General features: G+C 33.9%; 1 protein-coding gene and 1 long non-coding RNA gene across 2 annotated transcripts; both read right to left on the bottom strand.

The window, feature by feature from the left end:
* Positions 1-6,217: 6,217 nt before the first annotated feature.
* LOC141342984 (uncharacterized) lies at positions 6,218-10,038 on the bottom strand. The gene is made up of 3 exons (XR_012356700.1): positions 9,831-10,038; positions 9,137-9,257; positions 6,218-7,056 (listed from the first exon to the last, which is right to left on the bottom strand). It is a non-coding gene; the product is annotated as an uncharacterized lncRNA (long non-coding RNA).
* Positions 10,039-18,649: 8,611 nt separating this feature from the next.
* LOC141343007 (non-histone chromosomal protein HMG-17-like) lies at positions 18,650-21,727 on the bottom strand. The gene is made up of 6 exons (XM_073847601.1): positions 21,514-21,727; positions 20,378-20,413; positions 19,939-19,968; positions 19,799-19,849; positions 19,586-19,645; positions 18,650-19,362 (listed from the first exon to the last, which is right to left on the bottom strand). Exons 1-6 carry the CDS (start codon positions 21,526-21,528, stop codon positions 19,327-19,329), a joined length of 228 nt encoding a protein of 75 aa, XP_073703702.1. The 5' UTR covers positions 21,529-21,727; the 3' UTR covers positions 18,650-19,326.
* Between the last annotated feature and the right edge of the window lie 1,192 nt (positions 21,728-22,919).

Below are 22,919 nucleotides of genomic sequence, written 5' to 3'. Positions count from 1 at the left end.
TAAAAAGTCTACATTATGACACATTAAGTTAAGATTATGAGATAAAAAAAACAATGACATGAATAAAATAATGACATGCTGAGTCATAACTATGAGATAAAAAGTCAAAATTTTGACATATTAGGTCTTAATTATGAGATGAAAAGCTGAAATGATGACATTAAGTTATAATTATGAGATAAAAGTTTCAGTCATGACAAATAAATCAATTATGAGATAAAAAGTCTACATTATGACACATTAAGTTACCATTATGGGATAAAAAGTCCAAATAATGAAATATTAAGTTAAGATTATTATATAAAAAGAAAAACTATGAGTCATAATTATGAGATAAAAAGTCAAAATGTTGACATATTAGGTCTTAATTATGAGATGAAAAGCTAAAATGATGACATTTAGTTATAATTATGAGATAAAAGTTTAAATCATGGCAAATAAGTCAATTATGAGATATAAAGTCTACACTATGACACATTAAGTTACAATTATGAGATAAAAAGTCCAATTAATGAAATATTAAGTCACGATTATGAGATAAAAAGCAAAAACAATGACATGCTGAGTCGTAATTATGAGATAAAATGTCTAAATCTTGACATATTAAGTCTTAATTATGAGATGAAAAGTTGAAATGATGACATTGAGTTATAATTATGAGATAAAAGTTTCAATCATGACTTATAAGTCAATTATGAGATAAAAAGTCTACATTATGACACATTAAGTTACGATTATGAGATAAAAAACAATGACATGAAAAAAACAATGACATGCTGAGTCATAACTATGAGATAAAATGTCTAAATCTTGACATATTAGGTCTTAATTATGAGATGAAAAGCTGAAATGATGACATTAAGTTATAATTATGAGATAAAAGTTTCAGTCATGACAAATAAATCAATTATGAGATAAAAAGTCTACATTATGACACATTAAGTTACCATTATGGGATAAAAAGTCCAAATAATGAAATAAGTTAAGATTATTATACAAAAAGAAAAACTATGAGTCATAATTATGAGATAAAAAGTCAAAATGTTGACATATTAGGTCTTAATTATGAGATGAAAAGCTGAAAAAAAGCTGATAAAAGTTTAAACCATGAGAAATGGGTCAATCATGAGATAAAAGTCCAAATAATGAAATATTAAAAACAATGACATGGCTGAGTCATAATTATGAGATAAAAAGTCAAAATGTTTACATATTAGGTCTTAATTATGAGATGAAAAGCTGAAATGATGACATTAAGTTATAATTATGAGATAAAAGTTTCAATCATGACAAATAAATCAATTATGAGATAAAAAGTCCAAATAATTAAATATTAAGTTATGATTATAATATAAAAAGTAAAAACTATGAGTCATAATTATGAGATAAAAAGTCTAAATCTTGACATATTAAGTCTTAATTATGAGATGAAAAGCTGAAATGGGATAAAAAGTAAAATTCTAAAATAATATTACAATTTGAAATAACTGTTTTCAAAGACAATACAGACTTACAGAAATGCACTTCATCATTGGGTTTTAACCCAGTGATGAAGTTTATAAACTCTGCTACACCAAACGGAAATGCAAATGTTTTCCAACAGGTTGACTAAGCAAAAATTGCAGTGTCAGACTGGTCTGATTTTAAAAGCACCACAATCTTTGAGGAAAAACTGACATAAAACAACTGCACGCTTGATCTATAAGGACCCAACGCTCAACCTTTGCTTTTTAAAAAGGCGACCAACAACACCTCCCACAACTAATCAGCCATATATAGCATAACCAGCATGCAAGCAAGCAAATTGCATGACATTTCCAACTTCCTCATGTCCTTCGCACGCTCGACAGACTCGAGACTTGAGTTTCTGAAACCTTTCTGAGGTTAACGATGACTATAATAAGATTTTGATTCTCAGAACATTGTAAGTGATCTCACAAACATGTTGCATGCTGCTAAATCTGTCTGATAAAAATGATAGTATGGATATCAGTAAAATGAAAGGCTAGAGAAATACTCAGGTACACAAACACAAATGCTTGGCACACTGTTGCATTTTTGCATTACTGCAGCGGTAACAAACCTCAAAACTCATGTGGTGAACGATTTTTTCCATTAAACCACCACATTAACTCCTGTGCTGTGCTGAAAAGCAGGTCAAAATGACCATGCTTTTTAAAAATTGCTTGCAAATCTTGTATTTAATCTTTGAATCAACTTGTTTTCTTTCAGTTAGTACAGGTTTTGTATTTATTTTTGGAGCTGACTGATTGTAGGCCTCATTGATCTGAACTCAGATTTTGAGTATTTGTGAATATTTTAGTAGATTTAACTCAAAAACTGATGTGCATCAGCTCAGATCAAGGCCTATAATCAATCAGTTTAAAAAATAAAAAGCATGTGCTAATTTAAAAGAAAGCAAATGAATATGAAATCTTATATGCATTTTTGTAGGCCAGGCATTTTTGACTGGAAACAAGATGGCAGAAAATCCCCCCAAAAAGTACAAAAATTTTTTAGATGTTTTGGGAGCTTTTAGTAGTACAATTGCAATAAAATTACCTATCATTTCCAGCAAAAAGAAAATCCTCTCAGAATGACTAGAACGCAACATGAAGGTTAATTTAACTTAAGCAACGTTCTCTTTGAAAAGAAAGGTTAACGCCCTCATAGCATTCCTTTTGGAAATATAAATGGTGCTCGAACACAATCTAAAGCATAACTGCATTAAAAAAAAAAAGCTTTATGGCTTGAAAGCATTATTTGTGAACAATAACAATGAGGGTTAATTTAACTTAAGCAACATTCTCTTAAAAAAGAAATATTAACACCCTCATAGCATTTCTTTTGGAAACGGTGAGAATGCAATGTAATATAAATGGCATTCAAACACAATTTCAAGCATATACACTGCAAAAAAAGATCTTATTAAGTTGGCTTGGGAAAGCCAACTTACTGAAATCCTATTTAAACTTATTCTTCTTCTTCTTCTTCTTATTTTTTTTACCGAAAAATTTTTAGACACTAACTCCTCCTAGACCGTTCAAGCTACATACTCCAAACTCGGGGTAAGATCTTCATACTGTTCAGACTTAGTGTGCTATATCTTTTCAGACTGGTTTGAGTTATGGTTTTCTTAAAAATTAATATTAAAAATCATAAAAAGTCCCATAGACTTTCATTGACCAAAAGTCCATGTCTGTTTGAACTATGTTTAATGTAAACTGCTAGAAGCCATTGATACTCAATTAAGCTTTAAGCTATCTATGTTCTTTCTAACTAATAACTACACTGTAAAAAAAAAAGCCGTAAAATTTACGGGAAAAACCTGGCAGCTGTGGTTACCAGAGTTTTCCCGTAAAAAATACGGTAGCAATGTTTACGGTAACATGTTTTACATTTTACGGTTTTCAGGTAAGTAAATTTACAGGTAAATACCGTCATTTCACTGATATAATGGTAATGTACCAACTTTTTGAAATACTGAAATCTGTTTTGTTGTACCTTTGTAATACACTGATAACCACCAAAAGCAGGTAGTGATGACAACATCACATGATGAACTAAAGCCCATCACAAGGAGGTTTTAAATAATAACTTATATAGAATGTACACAGTGTCATTCACACAAACACTAAACACCATCATGGTAACACACATAAAACTGAAATAATGCAAAAAACATTAATTTAACAAAATAAGATGTAACATACAACCCTAATGTACAAAACGGCCAAGAAAAAACTAAGAAGAAAAAGTTATTTCAACAAAAAAACATCAAATAGAAAAAATTAAAAACAGGGAATTCTGGGAATGTCAATTTACGGTTATTCACTGTAAATTTTACGTTCTTTTTCATTTTCAAAAACGGTATACTCCCGTAAAATTACATGCAGTTTTTCACCGTATATACAAAGGGAACTTACCGTTAACCATTTCACAGGTTTTTACCGTAGCATTTTTACAGTTTTTTACCGTTAAATTCACAGTCATTTTTTACAGTGTAATCTATCTATCTATCTATCTATCTATCTATCTATCTATCTATCTATCTATCTATCTATCTATCTATCTATCTATCTATCTTCAAACCTTATCTATCTATCTATCTATCTATCTATCTATCTATCTATCTTCAAACCTTATCTATCTATCTATCTATCTATCTATCTATCTATCTATCTTCAAACCTTATCTATCTATCTATCTATCTTCAAACCTTATCTATCTATCTATCTATCTATCTATCTATCTATCTATCTATCTATCTATCTATCTATCTATCTATCTTCAAACCTTATCTATCTATCTATCTATCTATCTATCTTCAAACCTTATCTATCTATCTATCTAGTCATGCTAAAATCATGTTAGCGACTTGCTAGTAATGCTAAAATCATACTAGCGACTTGCTAGTCATGCCAGAATCATGCTAGCGACTTGCTAGTCGACTTGCTAGTCATGCTAAAATCATGCTAGCGACTTGCTAGTCTTGCTAAAATCATGCTAGCGACTTGGTAGTCATGCTAAAATCATGCTAGCGACTTGCTAGTCATGTTAGAATCATGCTAGCGACTTGCTAGTCATGCTAGAATCATGCTAGCGACTTGCTAGTCATGCTAGAATCATGCTAGCGACTTGCTAGTCATGCTAAAATAATGCTAGCGCCTTGCTAGTCATGCTAAAATAATGCTAGCGCCTTGCTAGTCGTTCTGAAATCATGCTAGCGACTTGCTAGTCTTGTTAAAATCAAGCTAGCGACTTGCTAGTCATGCTAGAATCATGCTAGCGACTTGCTAGTCATGCTAAAATCATGCTAGCGACTTGCTAGTCATGCTAAAATAATGCTAAAATCATGCTAGCGACTTGCTAGTCGTGCTAAAATCCTGCTAGCGACTTGCTAGTCGTGCTAAAATAATGATAAAATCATGCTAGCGACTTGCTAGTCGTGCTAAAATCATGCTAGCGACTTGCTAGTCATGTTAAAATCAGGCTAGCGACTTGCTAGTCATGTTAAAAATCATGCTAGCGACTTTCTAGTCGTGCTAAAATCATGCTAGCGACTTGCTAGTCGTGCTCAAATCATGCTAGCGACTTGCTAGTCATGCTAAAATCATGCTAGCGACTTGCTTGTCATGCTAAAATCATGCTAGCGACTTGTTAGTCATGGTAAAATCATGCTAGCGACTTGCTAGTCATGCTAAAAATCATGTTAGCGTCTTGCTTAAATAATGCTAGCAACCGCATAGCAACACCTTAGCATCTATTCACATTCAAACTATTTATATCTTCTAACTATTTATATCTATAAATCTATTTTCAAACTATTTATATCTATCTAGCCTATCTATCTTCAAACTTTATTAATCAAACTAAAACTATTTCAAACTGAAAACCTTTAAACTTTCTTTAAACTAAAAGCTTTTAAAACTACTTAAAACTTACTGGCTAGGCTTTCTCAAGCCAACTTAAAGTTGCTAACAAACTTTTTATCTAGTTTAGTATTTGTCTTGTTTCTAGTCAAAATATCAAAAAATTCTAAATATCAAATGCATTTACTTGATAAGTCTTGTTTTAAGCAAAATGCACTTAAGTTTTTTCCTCCCTGGAAACAAGTAAAATTAACTGCCAATGGGGTAAGTGAAATATTCTTTAAAAAAAAAGATTATTTTACTTACCCCGCTAGTAAAATGCACTTAATTTAGTTTTTTTTCCCCTGGAAACACTAAATGTCTTGTCATTTTGCTTATCTAATAAATGCATCTTAATTTAAGAATTTTTAGATATTTTGACTAGGAACAAGACAAAAATACTAAGTAAGATAAGCCTTTTTTCACAGTGTAAAAGAAGCTTGATAGATTGAAGCGTCTATGTTTTTGTTCTTGTGCGAGTAAATTTCAGGCCTAACTTGCTTAGCATTTCAGAGGAATGACAGAACAGACACACCTCAAGTTACTTGATGTGCAAATGTTTAATTGATGTCTATTTAATTTGGTAAACAGGTCAGACATCAAGCCATTTGCAGCAGGCTGGTAGACAAATATTGCGTGCAGATAGAGGAAGCTGTTGCCTGAGGCTGTGCCCACTTCCTGTTCAACGGCACGCTTCAGCCGTCAGGAAAACCTTTCATATGGTTTGTGTAAAACTCGACTCAGCAGGAATGACATTAGATCAACATTCTTCAAAATCTTGAATCATGACTTTATGACTTTGATCGTGTTCAAAATATTCACAGCTTTATTTGATCGTTGTGTCTTAAAAATACAACATACAGTACATTCAGCATCATAATCACATTTTCATAAAAAAAGTATTAGAAACACTAAAAAACTGCTTCAAACTCATGCAATTGCACACAAAGTCAGCATTAACATCTAAAGGGTGTTAACGAGAAGATATAATGTAAAGAACGAGGTCCTCAAACGCTCTTTGTGTAGTACATTTCCTAAAGTGTCTAACACCAAGTGTAGTATTATAGAGCAGCTCCACTATAAGTCCTCAAGGCTTTGACACTTCAACAGCATCTTTTGGGGGAAAATCTGAGCATTTCACTCGTGCATTGGACCTGCTTTTAACAGTGGCTTGGTACATCTCAAACACAGAGGTCCTTCCCTTTCAAAACACATTATGGCTAACAGTTGAGCTCCAGATTTACTCATACATTGATGAAGCTCGAGTTACAGCAGAACCGACTGACTCTCTGATGCATGTATCAAGTCAACTATCAAAACTCAAACCACAACCCCTTCCAAATCCATTGAGAGCTAAACTAAAGCAAGAGAACCCCTAAGCAGAAATCCTGTGGTGTGTGTGATCCCTGGAGGTTATAGAAAGGTAGTGTGACAAAGTCAAAGACATCTGAACATCTTCAGTTTGGCTTCGTCTTCTCCGGCACACATTAGCAGATGTTCACGGGGCGGGTACGTGGCGAACCTTCTCCGTCATCCGTTTGGCACTGTAGTAGGACAAGCTGAGGCCCATGATGGCCAGCATCATGGCGATCTGGTTGACGGAGCGGTCGTGCGTCGGGGCCTGAATCTCACCCGCTACCTGCCTCTGTGAAAATAATAAAAGAAAATGGTTAACAAAGCCATTCTTTTGCACGCACATCTGACTTCATTCCTCTGAATCATTAAATATTTATTAGAGTGAAGTCATGTTCAGACAGCAGGGGAGGAACTGTTTGTAATCAAAAGCATTTCACAGCAAAAAGGAGTCATAGCATAAAGCAGACAAACGAATGACGCCACACTCAGGTTTAAACCAATTTCAAGGAGGTGACATTAAGACGGTTTAACAAGTCGCTCTGCAATTAAAGCTAGTAGGTTTAGACGGGTCTAAGAATAGTAAGATGATAAACCTGCTTAAGATTAAAATGTTTAAGTATACACTCATTAGGCAGGGCTTAACGAGAAGGATGCCTGATGGGTTTTTTCGGACCAGTTCAGAGAAACCTACATGTTTTTCTGTGGTGCAAACTGTAAGATTCAGATTTTTTTGAAAACTGTTTTTGAATTGGATTTTTTTTTTTTTTTTTTCGTGCTGGTCAATGAAAAATAAAATCCAAAATCGCATCCAAAATAAAAGTTCTTACATAATGTGTGCACTGCAAAAAAATTTTTTCCTTGTTTCCAGCCAAAATATCTACATATTCTTAAATTGTCTTGTTTTCAGAAAAAAAAAAAAAAAAAAAAAAAAAAAAAAAATTATATATAATATATATATATATATATATATATATATATATATATATAATTTTTTTCCCCCTTCTCTTCTTTTGTGGTCAAATGTTACCAGTGTTATATTTTGGTAGAAACGTGTCATTGTCATAAAAAGAAACAAAAAAAAGAAAGTTTATACATTTTATTACTGAAAAATGTTTTGTGCATAGTTTCATACTAGTGCTTATTTGTTTTCTTTATACATTTTATTTATGCAAAATATTTACTTGCTTATTGATTTTAATTTATTTTTAACCAACGTTTTATTTTGGTGGAAATGTCAAAAAAAAAAAAAAAAAAAAGCTTTTTTTTTTTAAAAGTAAAATAATTTCACACTGAAGCATCAGAAAACGTTAAATTCGCCTTATATGGAAAAACGCACTGAAATTATACAGACAAAATACGTTTTTACGCAAATCTCCTGGCAGGATGATTTTATTCAGAAAATATCTAATTCGCTGACGCATCCATGTCGCACTCACTAAAAAGCATCTGCCCTCATGTTTTGGGAGTACATTTTTTTTGTCATCTTTATAGGACTGTGCAATAAAGAGCGGACAAAGTAACATATCTTTAGTGAATAGCACATACCTGAAAGTGAATAGCACATAACAGGCACAATTACTGGTAAAAACACACATCTACTGGTACAATGCGTCACATGACTAAAAGTGTCATAGTTTTCAAAAGCCTCCATTTTCACAGTCCACACTACAACTTCAAATTAGTTCACTTTGGAGAGCCTTTTTAAAAAGCTTACGGAAGGCCAAAATGGAGAGAAATTATGCTTTAAACTAAAACGTATTAGTGTGGACATGTCCTGTCAAATGTCCGAATGTCAGTCAAAGCAAATCAATCAAGACACTTGCTTGTTTACAACCGTTCCCCCCTGCGGCTTTCATGCTATTTTTATATTTGAAGTCGTGAGAATTACATCCAGCTCATGAGGGATGAATCTAAACTGGTGTTTCTCATGTGTACATAGCCTTCATTCAGCCCTTCACGGTCATTGTTCATATAATTAGAGTTCATTCGCTTTTAGCCAGGAGGAATGCAGTGGGACGCTGAGATCGAGCTTTGGGTAAAAGCCAGACTGGCACCAGTCTGATCTTTTCAATGGACAGATTTACACATCCCAAACTAACATGACTTTCTCCTGGCCAACGCCATTATGTAGGTGTGAAATGCACGCATTTTAAAGGAGTCATGTTGTGCTTTATTTGAGGCTATTTTTGGTGAATGCCAAATAGGTGTCGTTGACATTTAGTTTAGTTTGAACAAAAGTTGTTTTTTTTCTGTTGAGTTTTGAAGCCTCAGTATGTTTTTATAGCACAATAAAGTCGCAGAAGACAATAGGAGCCATTTAAATAAGCAATCCAAAAATGTTCACATTCACAGACTGAACAAATACACACCTGAAGGAGACGGAAATATCCAGGAGTCAGTCTGCCAAGCCTGATGATCATCGCTGCTGGATTTGTGCACAACGCAGATGAAACAAACCTCCTCAAGGTTATGTAACGCCAAAGAGCGGACCTGTAGACCAGAGAGGACGAGTCAATTAAACAACCAGCCAGAATGCAAAGTATTGTGTACATAATCGGTGCACCAAACAAACAAATTTTGTCTTTCTTACTGCTTAAAAAGGCATTAGATGAAAAATTAGAGATAGAATCTTGAAATGGCCTTCGCAAGGTTCAAAAGAACACAATAAGAGCCAACAATGTTTTGCCATGAACTAAATATGGCTGATGCAAGAGAAAGGGAACGCTTCTAGCTGTAGGCACAATCCTAAACAAATGCAAGTCCATCTGACTTTGGATTCAAGGAATCACGTCTGCGTGACGGTAATCTGTTGTCTGAAAATACATACTGTGCTAGTTTAAACCGGACCTACTCAGTGAAATTATCCAAAAGCCTGCAAGGCATCCTTGCTCAAAACAGATCCACTCCTGAACAATTCTGACAACGTTTTAGTCTAATAACTGCAAATTTGCTACTCTAAAATGTATAAGTAGATTAAAGAAAGTAAAACTACGCAAACCACTTGGAAACTGGTTAGGAGTGAGAAGGCAATGGTAGATACATGTTTGGGATGCATCTACCAACCTTGCACGCTTGTTCGGGAAAAGGAAAGACGATTCCGTTAAAGTTGCTCCAAGGCAAAGTCCAAAAACAGCTGGAATGGAAAAACCAGCAGGACCTTCAACGGTTGGCTGCGAAGAGAAAATACAGCATTTCTAGCAGCCAAAGTTGGTCTTTAAATGCAGAGGACTGACTGCCAGCCAGACTGCGAACAGCATGAGAGCCCAGCGAATGAAGTAGCAGCTTAAAGAGGAAGTTTTCTCTGGAGCTCCGCCCTTTTATACAACTTGGTCTCTCGCAATCAGATTGGCGGATTGTCTTGCTCTCTCTCTCTCGCTCTTTACCATGCACAGCTGTCAGAATGCATCATTCGCTCTTTGGCTTGCACACGTACACACCCACTTGGCCAACCACCACAATATTATGGTATCGAAAGCCTATAAACTTGTCAGATTTTTTTTGTTTTCACACTTACTTAACCACAAAAAGCTAGAGAAACAAGAATGATTTTAATGAGCATGCATGTGGAAAAAAGAAAAAAAACATGCAATTTGCATTTTATAAAAATGTTGTCAAGCTCGTTCTCCATTATGCTGCGTCCAAATGAGGACGGAGTGAACGCATTCACCCACCATTATCTTTCTACATCTCAGACCACACGGCCGTGCACGGTGTTTTCGTTATGCAAGTCTATTCCACTTCACTGGTCTGAATTACAGAATGCATCACTGCAGATTTTCCAAAGAGTGATGTAACAAAAGATCATCTCATTGGGTAGAGATGACCTAATTCGGCAGGGGTCTTCAGAAAACGTCCAACTGTGTTAATTTGAGAAAGAAATCTAATATTAAAGAGCGAACACAGTGTTAGGGAAAGACTAAATATGCAACAAAGAAGCCATGTAAAACTTGACAGTCCTAGTTTAATACAAATAAAAACAAGTACTTTTGTGATTGCAGCGGAAGTAGGAAATACCAAAGCCTTTGTAGGGGGGCCTATAAATATTGACTGACCTGATTCAGAGTTTGTCATTTTTTTAAGGTTTCGCATGGTTTCTAGTGTACACTTTCATCGTTGATGGGATTCAAAATGAGAAAAGCATTGCAAAACATTAATTCTGAATAAGATGCAATAATCTGACAGACATCAAATCTAGACTGTTAACTTTTAAACAGCCACAGGGATCATTAATTACTCTTATTTCACTTTAGATTAGCCTTTCAAAACAAATCAAATCAGTTGAGACGTTCTTTAACATTTTCTCAGGTTGTTTTGCAAGTGATTTTAAGCAAGTTTGTAAGCGCTCAATTAAAAGGATTTGAATCCCTCAGGGGTTTCTTGTTGACACTTGCCATAAAAATCCAATAAAAGGAGAAAAACACCTTTAAAATGTGTGGTAAAACAAAGCTTTAACCCTTATCTAGAACAAGATCTTTTAAAGGTTGTATCAGCGATTTCTAGCCTAAAACATAAAGTGTCAAATTCAGCTGAGCTTTCTTCACGATCCGCTCGCTGCCTGCCCCATAAATTGTCTGTGAAAAAAACGCGTCTCTCTGGTCAGCCTAGGGTCCGAGATATGCCAAAAAAACAATCGGCGCTACCAACCTTTCCACAGATAAACAAACCGTGTTCCAACCAATCAGCGTCAGGGGGTTCGTGTTGTGGACTTTCCTACTGGTGCTGGGATGTGAGGGAGGCGGAGCGAAAGGCCACAACACCAAACCCCTGACGCTGATTGGTTGGAACACTGTTTGTTTATCTGTGGAAAGGTTGGTAGTGCCGATTGTTTTTTTGGCATATCTCGGACCCTAGGCTGACCAGAGAGACGCGGTTTTTTCACAGACAATTTATGGGGCAGGCAGCGAGCGGATCGTGATGAAAGATCAGCTGAATTTTACACTTTATGTTTCAGGCTAGAAATCGCTGATACAACCTTTAACTCTTGATTACTGCACATACAAGGGTGAATCTCATAAAACCTGTGCAGAACATTTCATCTTAAAGCCAAAAGGTAAAAAAATATTATTATTTCATGAATTATGAGAGTATTATGCAAATCACCACAAAAAAAAAAAAGTTTTGGGTAGCAAGGGTATATTTGTAGCAATAGTCAACAATACATTTTAGGAGTCAAAATTATATATATATATATATATATATATATATATATATATATATTTTTTTTTTTTTTTTTTTTTTTATGAAAAAAATCATTAGGATATTAAGTAAAGATCATGCTCCATGAAGATATTAAGTAATTTTTGTACCATAAATATCAAAACTTAATTTTGGATTAGTAATATGCATTGCAAAGAACTTCATTTGGACAACTTTAAAAGCAATTTTCTTAATATTTAGATTTGCACCCTCAGAATCCAGATTTTCCAAATATTGTCTTATCCCAACAATCCATAAAATAATAGAAAGCCTATTTATTCAGACTTTCAGATGATGTATAAATCAATATTATTTATATATATCCCTTATGACTGGTTTTGTGGTCCATGGTCACAAATGTCATAAGAATAATAAAAATAAAAAGATGCTTTACGAACCCTAAAACAGGGCTCATTTTCTTTTTATTTTGCCTTTGGGGCAACATAGTACTTGAATTAATGAAATTTACCAATAAAATGAGTTTGTCATTTTATTAGTTTGAAAAGTTTAAAAAATAAAATAAATCACCATGCTTTGTGTATACCAGATCTGCTCAGTAATAAGCAGATCAGAAAAATACAAACCCAACATAAAATAATTACTACAAATTCAAAACTATGACAAATCTCCAGTAAAACCCATTGGATTCCTTGATTGACCTTGATTTTGGAGCGCAAATGTAGCACATCCCCCTCTTTCAGTCTTCAACAAAGCCCCTCACTGGAATCCCCCCACCCCCATCCTAACATTCTCCCCCCCCCCCATCTATAACTCCGCCCTCACGTCGGCAAGGAGTCTGGGGGCTTCCCTCAGTTCTCAATGCCACCAAAGCAGACAATGATGCTGCAAATCATTACATCATGGCCCAATCAGATTGACTACCAGCCATATAAGCATTGCTCCTGCTCCTCCTAAAGCTTAGGCTCCACCCCCATCCCAACCACGTTTGTAGCATGTGCATGGTTTCCATAGCTTCTTTAACAATACACATGGCGCAAGTGGCTCCCGGCACCGACATCAAAACATTCTGCATCATCTTACATGCTCCTGATCTGGTGCCAACAGCTTAACTATTAATCATCCACTGTACAAAGACAAGCGTTTAACATTATCAGTTAAATGAACATATAAATGCACATCTTTGAAATGCATATGAACACTAGATCATGTGAAGCACACCCTTAATTTACTTAATACACAAACTTGACTAAAACAGAGCATTCTGCACAGAACATGCATTTTTGCACTTTATCAACATGCAGCAACACGTCAAAGTTGCAATTATGAAATCAGAAACATCAGAAGTTATCAAAATTAAATACCAAGTGTAAAGGTCAATCTGTTCTGCAGGACAGCAAAACCAGTCTTAAGTAGCCAAAAATACTACTTTATGAGTGAAAATGATCGATTTTACTTTTATGCGAAAATTACAACATTAAGTAAAGACCATGTTCTATGAAGATATTTGCTAAAATATCAAAACGTAATTTGATTAGTCATATTGCATTGCTAAGACAACTTTAAAGGCAATTTTCTCAATATTTAGATTTTTTTTTTCCAACCATCAGATTCCAGATTTTTAAATAGTTGTATCTCAACCATATATTGTCCTACATTTATTCATCTTTCAGGTGATGCATAAATCCCAATATTTTAAAAGTTATTCCTTTTGACTGGTTTTGTGGTCCAGGATCACATTTGTGATTGAATCACTCAAAACAGAGGCCACAGATAATCAGTGTGAACATTCAATCTCCCACAGCTCTAAATAAATGAGTATCAATAGTCTTCACCAAACTGCTAACTTTTACACTTCAACATTCATGACAAGAGGGGAATGAAAATTCAATTAAATATGCAGGAGACGTTTGATCTCCAAGCTGACACTCAGTCAATTCAAATGGCCCTTGTCTGAGAACAATGTTCCCACCCTAATGTGCCACTGACCTACATTCAAAAAGTAATTATTGTATTAATCAGATCAGTGGCTATGCCATGTAAAAGTTTCTGCATAAGCGACTGAACCATAAAATCCACATTCAGACTGACTTGTCTTAAATATGCTTTCCTAAAAATGTAAGCCAATTTCATAGAAAACAAAATGACAATATGAACCTGAAACATCTTTCAATTGAGGCATCTCTACTTATTTTGTCTTTAAAATGTGCAAAAAAAAAAAAAAGTTATTATGCGGCTTTACAATAGCAAACCATCATGAAATATTCCAGTAGTCACTTTCTTATTTTCCTGGATTTCACTTATTCAAATCTGCATTCAATACAAGGTCTTCAAATCAATTGTTTTTCCTTTTTCAACATACTTGCAATTGCTCAGTTGCAAATTGTAGTCAATGTTGCATATTTAAGCAAAACCTGAAGGAACTGTGACTAACCAGTGTTGGGGGTAAGGCATTACAAGTACCGTAAGTTCCGTAATATTACTTTTTCCAAGTATCTGGTAAAGTAACATTACTTTTTAAATGACAAGAAAATATCAGAGTTACTTTAACACCAGTTACAGATTTAAAAAGTAATCTGAAAGTAAGGTAACATTACTTTCCATAAAAAGTAGATAACAGAATTAGTTACTTTTTTAGGGAGTAACGCAATATTGTAATGCATTACTTTTAAAAGAAATTTTCCCAACACTGTGACTAACAGTGTTGAATAAAGAAGATCCATAGTGATCATCCCGTTTACAACATATAATCGTAACACTTTTGAAATGAAGAAAAAAATAAATAAATAAATACTAGGCCCATGTATGAACAAACCCAACAGATCTCAAATCTGACTTGTAGAACTGCATCAGTGAATTCACTCACCTATGGTTGCATTTGGGTAGATTTACAACCAATAGCACCACATTTTAATGTCACCAGCTGATCTCAAAGGTTTTTGAGAACTTGTGACTGAACCAAAAGTAGTAGCAGGCTGATAGACAGCTATAAATCCCAACTTGCGTCAACGCAGTTTTGCGTTTAATGCACAATCATGACTGACTGCTCATTGTTTGTGTTCATTTCTGTTTTACATACCTGATAACACGAGCCGCCGTTGAGGTGAAACTCCCAGCTACATGAAGACACAATGTTCTTCCACGTTATATATGAAGACCGGTCCGCCTATAGATTGAATAGGGGGTGGAGCTCAGGCTGAACACGTTGAAGACCATGTGGACGTGCAGACCCTCAATGTTGACTAATGGTTTTGTATTTGGAGCACAACCTGCACGTTTCCCTCGTCACAAGAGTTGTTGGGTTTTTGACGTTTTAGACGCGTTTGGAACGCTGTTCTGATTGATTTCCTTTTAATAATTAACAGCTGTGATGGAAAAAATCTGTTTTGTCAATAAAGATTGATGCATAGTACTCACCGTGTTCTCATCTCACTTGGCATTTACGTGCGAATTTGGTTATAGTTTCCAGTTTGTTTTTGTCCTCTTGGGTTCCTCTCAGCAAAGCCAAAAAAGACGTTTTCGCCTCAGTGTGTTTATGTCGTAACAACTCTTGATGTAGTCTAGATCTGTACACCATAAACTATGGAACTGCCAATTTTTATCAATTCATGTACAAGTTAACCAACAAGATCTTGTGTTGATCATGCCTGCTAACCAGTGTCGGGGTTAACGCAAGTTACATATTACTTTTTCAAATAAGTAACGCTAGTTACTTTTTTTCCCCCATTTATTGATTAAAATAATGTCTCATGTTGAAAATTTGTAAGTTGTTACTTTAGTTTTAGAATAAATGTGAACATGCATCAATTCATCTCACTCACTAAAAAAAAACAGCTATTCCTCAAAATTAATAATTCAACTCAGAAAATGAGGCAAACCTGCAATAATTAAATATGTTAAATAATACAAATATCCTTAATCTATTTAATCCCATTTTATTAACGATGTCTTTGCTGACGACTTTTGATGATCCAATTCATCCACACTAATAAGCAAAAATTACTAAAGATAATCTAACATTTGTTTCCTTGTTGACATTTTTTCTTCTGCGGTCTGCTGTACAGATGTGAATTTACTTTTACAGTACTTGCCAATTTTGATCAATTTATGTACAAGTTAACCAAGATTAATCCATCTTGTGTTGATCATGCCTGCTAACCAGTGTTGGGGTATCTAGTAAAGTAACAAATTAATTTTTAATGGACAAGAAAATATCTAAGTTACCTTTTCAAATAAGTAACGCCAGTTACTTTTCCCCCATTTATTGATTAAAAGCTCTACTGTCCCAATGTTGAGAGAAATTGTAAGATATTACTTTAGTTCTAGAATAAATGTGAACATGCATTAATTAGTCTTACTCAAAAAAAAAAAAAAAACAGATATTCCTCAAAATGAATAAAAACAGAGAAATTCAACTCTGAAAATGATTATTAAATATGCTGAATAATACAAATATCCTTTATGTATTTAATCCCATTTTATTAACTGATGTCTTTGCCGCCGACTTTTGATGATTTAATTCATCCATGCTAATAAGCAAAAATTACTAAAGATAATCTAATATTTGTTTTCCTTGTTTTATTGCTAAAGAGTTGACATTTTTTTCTTCTGCCGTCTACAGATGTGAATTTACTTTTCTCTAAGCCTGAGGCTTTTGGTGTGAAAAGGCTTTTATATTTGCAAAAAAAATAGAACTTTTGATATTTAAAACAAACAAGCAAGCCCTGCCCAGATTTATAAAGTAATGCAAAAGTAACGTAACACATTACTTTCCACAAAAAGTTACTAACAAAATTAGTTACTTTTTTAGGGAGTAACTCAATATTGCAATGCATTACTTTTAAAACTAACTTTCCTCAACACTTCTGCTAACTGTGGTCAAGTTTTGTATTTGTAACAAATGAGTAGGTCAGTCAGTTAAATGACCATCTAATGACCAGCTATTGTGTTTCAAAACAGTTTAAGACTAGAAATGTATGTTCTGTTGGAAAATTCATTCATAAATGATCACAACTCTTCCTTCGTTTGGAGCTTAAACTATCAAGGATGGACAAAGTGTAGACTCACTCTAACATTCACAACAGGGTCTTTGTGTTTCCGGCCTTAACAAGAAATACCTGTCTTACAGCTTCAAAAGATATTTGCAAAGGTCATCTCTTGGTATGTCTATTTATAGGAAAAATCCGAAGCAAATTCCTACCTGCGTTTACATATGCTACTTTCAGGTTAGTTTAGTGTTGCACCACATACCTCAAAACTGAAATGCCACGTTAGCACCTGATTGTTTATAAAACTTTGCAAACATTTCTTTTAAATGTGAGTCCTCAGCTCAAGGAAACTGAAGGCCTGGTGTGTTTTCTAGTAATGCAATGCTAAATAAGCGTTTTACAGTGAACACACTCCTACTCTCGTGGAAAATATGAGCACATAGGATGTAAAACAAGTTTTAGACCAACTTTGTTGGACAAATTCAGATGTTCTTAAGATTAAAACATTTATTTGATATATTGTTACTGAAAAACCACACGACCGATTTTAGTTATCAAATAGATCCACCTGGTGGACAGTGAATTAATTACAGTTGGCATCGGTTTGGCTCATTTATTACACGACAGCGACATTTAGCGATAATAATACGCAACGACAATAACATTCTGCATGCATCTTGGCTTTAAATAGTATTTTAAATGGGTTTCCAGAAAACAAACGTGACCCTGGACAGAATCAGCCTCAAGTGGCACGGGTATTTGTAGCAATAGCCAAAAATACATTGTATGGGTCAAATTATACATTTTTCTTCTATGCCAAAAATCATTAGGATATTAAGATTATGTAATATGAAGATATTTTGTAAATTTCTTAGTGTGAATATATTAAAAACGAACTTTTGATTAGTAATGTGCATTGCTAAGCACTTCATTTGGACAACTTCAAAGGCAATTTTCTCAATAATTAATTTTTTTTTGCACCCTTAGATTGTCAATTTAGAAAATAATGACGCTTAAGATTGGTTTTGTGATCCAGGGTCACAAATATGCGTTCACATCTATTATTCTGGTAATTGTCATTTAAAAGCAATTTATTGCATTTGCTTATAGTTAGAAACTAATATATTATATATTAAGTAATCAATACTATATACACTACCATTCAAAAGTTTGGGGTCAGTACATTTTTGTTTCTTTTTTTTTTTTTTAAGAAATTAATACTTTTATTCAACAAGGATGTATTAAGTTAATAATTAAAAGTTTGTTAAAAGTTAATAAATAATTTACATTATTCAAAACATTTTTTTATAACAAACACTACTTTTCAAACTTGCTATTCATGAAAGAATCCTGACCAAAAAGAAAATCACAGGTTCCAAAAAAATATTTATCATTCTAATAATAAATCAGCATATTAGAATGATTTCTGAAGGATCATGTGACACTTAAGACTGGAGTAACAGCTGATAAAAATTCAGCTTTTCATCACAGGAATAAATTCTATTTTAAAGTATGATCAAATAATAAACATTATTTTATATTGTAAAAACATTTTGCAATATTACTGTTTTTTTTCTGTATTTTTAATCAAATAAATGCAGCCTTGATGAGCATAAGAGACTTCTTTAAAGACTTACCGACCCCAAACTGTTGAACGGTAGTGTGTGTGTGTGTGTGTGTGTGTGTGTATATATATATATATATATATATATATTTATTTATTCACAAGAAAAACAAAGATTTTTCTTTTTTCTGGAGAGTTTATTATTTTTTTATTCAAAACCATTTAAAACAAAGCATTTTAAGAGCCACTGAATATCCTTCCACTGTTGCAGAACATAACTTAATAAACAAGACAAGCTCAGAACACACAGCTCTAAAGAAATTGAAGGTTCACATTGTAAATTTATTCAACATTGTTGCCTTATTTGCTTTTTTTTTTCTTATTCTAGTGACAATTTCATTGTAACCTTTAAAAAAATAAAAATGAAAACACAGTATTTGTATGTTTAAATGCTAACAACATGGTGAAAACCCTTCTGAAAACATTTTAGAAACACTCTTAAGCTGCCTTTTGAGAATGTTTGGTGTTTAAAATCCAAAGATAAACCAAGAAAGAAAGAGAAAGATAGATAGACAAAGCAATAAAACAAACTTTAGGACAATATTCTTGCGTTTCGCCAACAGATTTAGCCAGGGCAAACTGTTTTGGCAAGATATAGACGGCTTGATTAAAAAATGGGATACAAGTGGATATGAATGAAATATAGTAACTCCTGTCAAATCAATCAGTACATAAAAAGCAAGTCAACAAGTCAACTATAAATGTTATTCTTAATATAAAACTTGGTAAAAAATAGTTATTTCAAACTGTACAGTCACCAAGTACATAGAAGGATCAGACACTCATTAGCTTCTCATTTGGCGTCACCAGCAGCGTCAACCTTCTGTGCCTAGAAGAAAGTGGTTTGAACAAAAAGTCAGTTCAACAGTGATTTGCTTGAGCAATTACCAAACTTTGCATGCTCCGTTAATTACTTGCTGTGCTAAAGCAAATATAGTAAATGAAAAATGGAAGTATATATATAGTCTCATTTATTCATCTCTCTTTTAACCATCATCTGCGAGCTTTAAAATAATGATTTGAGCTTTTTAGACAACACTTTTCAGACCCACCTGGTCTGCCTTAGCGTCGCCATTTTCAGCAGGGTTGCCCTTCTTCCCCTTGGCGGGCTTCTGTGTGACCAACGACAAGAAATATGATTAAAAATGAAATAACAGACGTCGAACTTTGCGGTTTGATGGTTAACAAGACTTTCCGTCATCAATGGAACAAAATTCAGCCACTAAATTACCATATAATACTATTGCAAAGCTTTACATCCGTACCTTGGCGGCAGGTTTCTTGGCCTTTGGTTCAGGTTTAGGAGGAGCTGGTTTCTGTAAATCAATTCAGAGATGAATTAGACAAAAAATTTAAAATAGAACTATATTAATTTATTGAACAGATCCAAAAAAATTATACTTACAGCAGACAACCTCGCGGAGCGTCTTGTCGGCTGTGAATAAAAATAATACTGAATCAATACTAATCAATAGGGAAACTGATTTATTTAATAAATTTAATATATTTCACTCAAGTTAAAAGTTAATTGGCTATTATAGTAAATATGTCTACAATGGCTGATGTAAATTAAATGTAAGCATAAACTTAAAAAATAAACTAAATTAAGAATAAAATAATAAATGTAGGTATGTCAATTTAACGTATGTAAACATTATTTTACAAGTGATTTGCACAGATTATGTTCTGATTGAGTTTCATAAGGCTTGCAAACTTATGCAAGCCAAAAACTAAATAAATACATAAATAAACAAAAATATATAAGACGGTAAAATATAGAAAAACATAAATATTACATTTAAAAAAAAATTATAATAATAAAAAAGTAATTTAAATAGACAAACCTCCTCCTTGCCTTTGGCGGCCTTCTCACCATCAATCTGTAAAAAACAAAACAGGAAAGCGTTTCAAAAATCAAACAATGAACATAAAAATTTTAATTCGTCAAAAATTAATAAGTAAATAAAAAAAATAGAACGTTCCCTGAAACAGTTTTCGCGCCTTACGTCACAAACGATAAGCCCGCAGTTATTTTTCATAACGGATGACTTTATTTTCTGCAGTGTCTTCCCGCGCATATTCAAATTCAAATCCGGGCTGTCAGTGCGCGCGGGCAAGACGGCTTCCTTTTGTTTGGCTGCATCACTACGCGCCTTTTAAAACGACTGAGGGCCGATTCTCATCGTACAGTTCCTTTGTTTTCCTCACGAAAACACTGTAACTCGTATAAAACCACGTTTGAACGGTAAAATAAAATGTAAAAATAGCTCAACGTGAATAACAAGCAAAGCGCCTTTAGACCGTCTTTAGAAGACACAGGTGCTGTAAAGATGGCAGCTTGACGTTTCGAGTAGGCGTAATGTACATCAACAATGACAGGAGCAGCTTAAATCACACGATAAAACATTATAACACAAACTAATATGAATAAAACGGACTTTAAGTCTAAAAATACACACGCGTGCAATGTTATAATCAAGCCAAATGACTAAAAGCGAGGTATTTTCATCTGAACTTTAAACACAAATACTCATCCGCAGTGTTAAAATGATACAATCATATTAAGTCTGAAAGCTTATGAGAATATTAGCAATAGCAGATGTTACTCAAGTTCCCTCCTTTTACATTATCGAGTGATCAGGCGGGTCTTACAGGATGTTACGGATTTGTTTTGCTCGAATAATTATCGAAATATGAATGCATATTAATAGGTTAAAGTGCTTGTTGATTTTAAAACACATGTCTGATCATATTTTAAGCCAAACGTCGTTTTTTTGCTTATGTTTTCGTCTTTGCGCGGTAAGATTGACAGTCCGCCTGACAGTGAATATGTAAAAATCGACTGTCCGCCATTATAAAACAACCACACGATCGAAGACGATAACACCAACAAGAAATGTGAAAATTACAAGCACATATGTACAGATAGCAAAATTCAGGATTTTTTTCAAAAATGAAAAAGAACACAGTGCATCCCTACCTTTCTTTTGGGCATCTTGACTGCAGAAAAACGCCGAAAAAATGACAAAAAATCTGAATATCTGTGGAAATGCTGTGCTCGTGAGCAACGACAGCCTGCACGCCTCTCAGCGTCTCGCGTAAAATACAATAACGGCTGTATATGTTTTATTAAGTTTTTATATTGAAATTTAAGATAGAAACCGGTTTAAACCAGATTCTGCATATTCCGTGCAGTGATTGGCTGCGAGCGCGATCACGTATCGCTGGGCGTCGCTTATCTCTTAAAGCAACAATGACAGAATTCCCCGCTCAGGTTTCAGAGCTCAGGCTCAGACAGATGCTGCTGCTTGTCTTGGTAAGAAGGACGCCTCTGCTGGACACTGTGGAATTACACCGGGAATTTAATACAAATAAAACAACGAACAGACAAAACGTGGTAGACATAGGTTAAAGCGTTATTTGCATAATTACACACGTGTGTGTTTATATATACACATTTTTAGAAACGAGTAAAGCACATTTACGAAATGCACTGAATGGAACACAAAATCGTCTCTAAATGTAAATACCTTTGTCTTCGAAGTTTGAAAATACAACTCCCAACAGATCTCCATTACGTTTTCATTTTACCATCAAGTGTATGGCTTGAATAGATCTTGCTCATAAACGCTAGAATATGGAAATAACTTTTTCTGTACCTTTTGATCACACTGTGAAAAAAAAATCAGAATTCTGTCATTTTCCAGCGCAAATGTGTAGAAGCAAAATAACAAAAGAATAAGTCACGTTTTCAAAACTGTAGCTTTTTTTCTGTACCTTTTGATCACGCTGTGAAAAAAAAATTCATCAGTGTTTTTGTTTTCCAGCGCAAATGTGTAGATTCTTAAATTAGAAGCAGCAAAATAACAAAATTGATCAAAACGAAGTAAGTTTATGATTCAAACAAGAACAAATGTCTGCTAATGAGCTCAACAATAAATGGAAATAAATTTGAAGGGAAACATGTTTTCAGTTTTCATTATCCATTGTACTTTTTTCAACCATAAATTGATTGAATTTTGTTCAGTTTCTCAGAAAACAAAACTTCATATGTGACCCTGGACCACAAAGCCAGTCATAAGGGTCCATTTTTTCAAATTGAGATTTATACATCACCTGAAATGTATACATCATATAAATAAGTGTTTGTTGTGTGAGAAAGTGATCCAAACGAAGTAACGAACAAATATCTGCTAATGAGCTTATAAAAATGTAATTAATTCATAGTTTTTTTTTTAATTTTCATTATCCATCAATAGATATTTGTCCTTTTTACAAGCATAAATTAACTTAATTTTGTTTAGTTTCTCAGAAAACAAGACTTTATGTTACCCTGGACCACAAACCCAATCATAAGGGTAAACTTTTTTGAAATTGAGATTTATA

This window comes from Garra rufa, chromosome 9 (genome assembly GCF_049309525.1).
Source record: "Garra rufa chromosome 9, GarRuf1.0, whole genome shotgun sequence".
Taxonomy (NCBI): Eukaryota; Metazoa; Chordata; class Actinopteri; order Cypriniformes; family Cyprinidae; genus Garra; species Garra rufa.
Note: the sequence above shows the minus strand (reverse complement) of the source record. Positions and strands in the feature narration are given on the sequence as shown.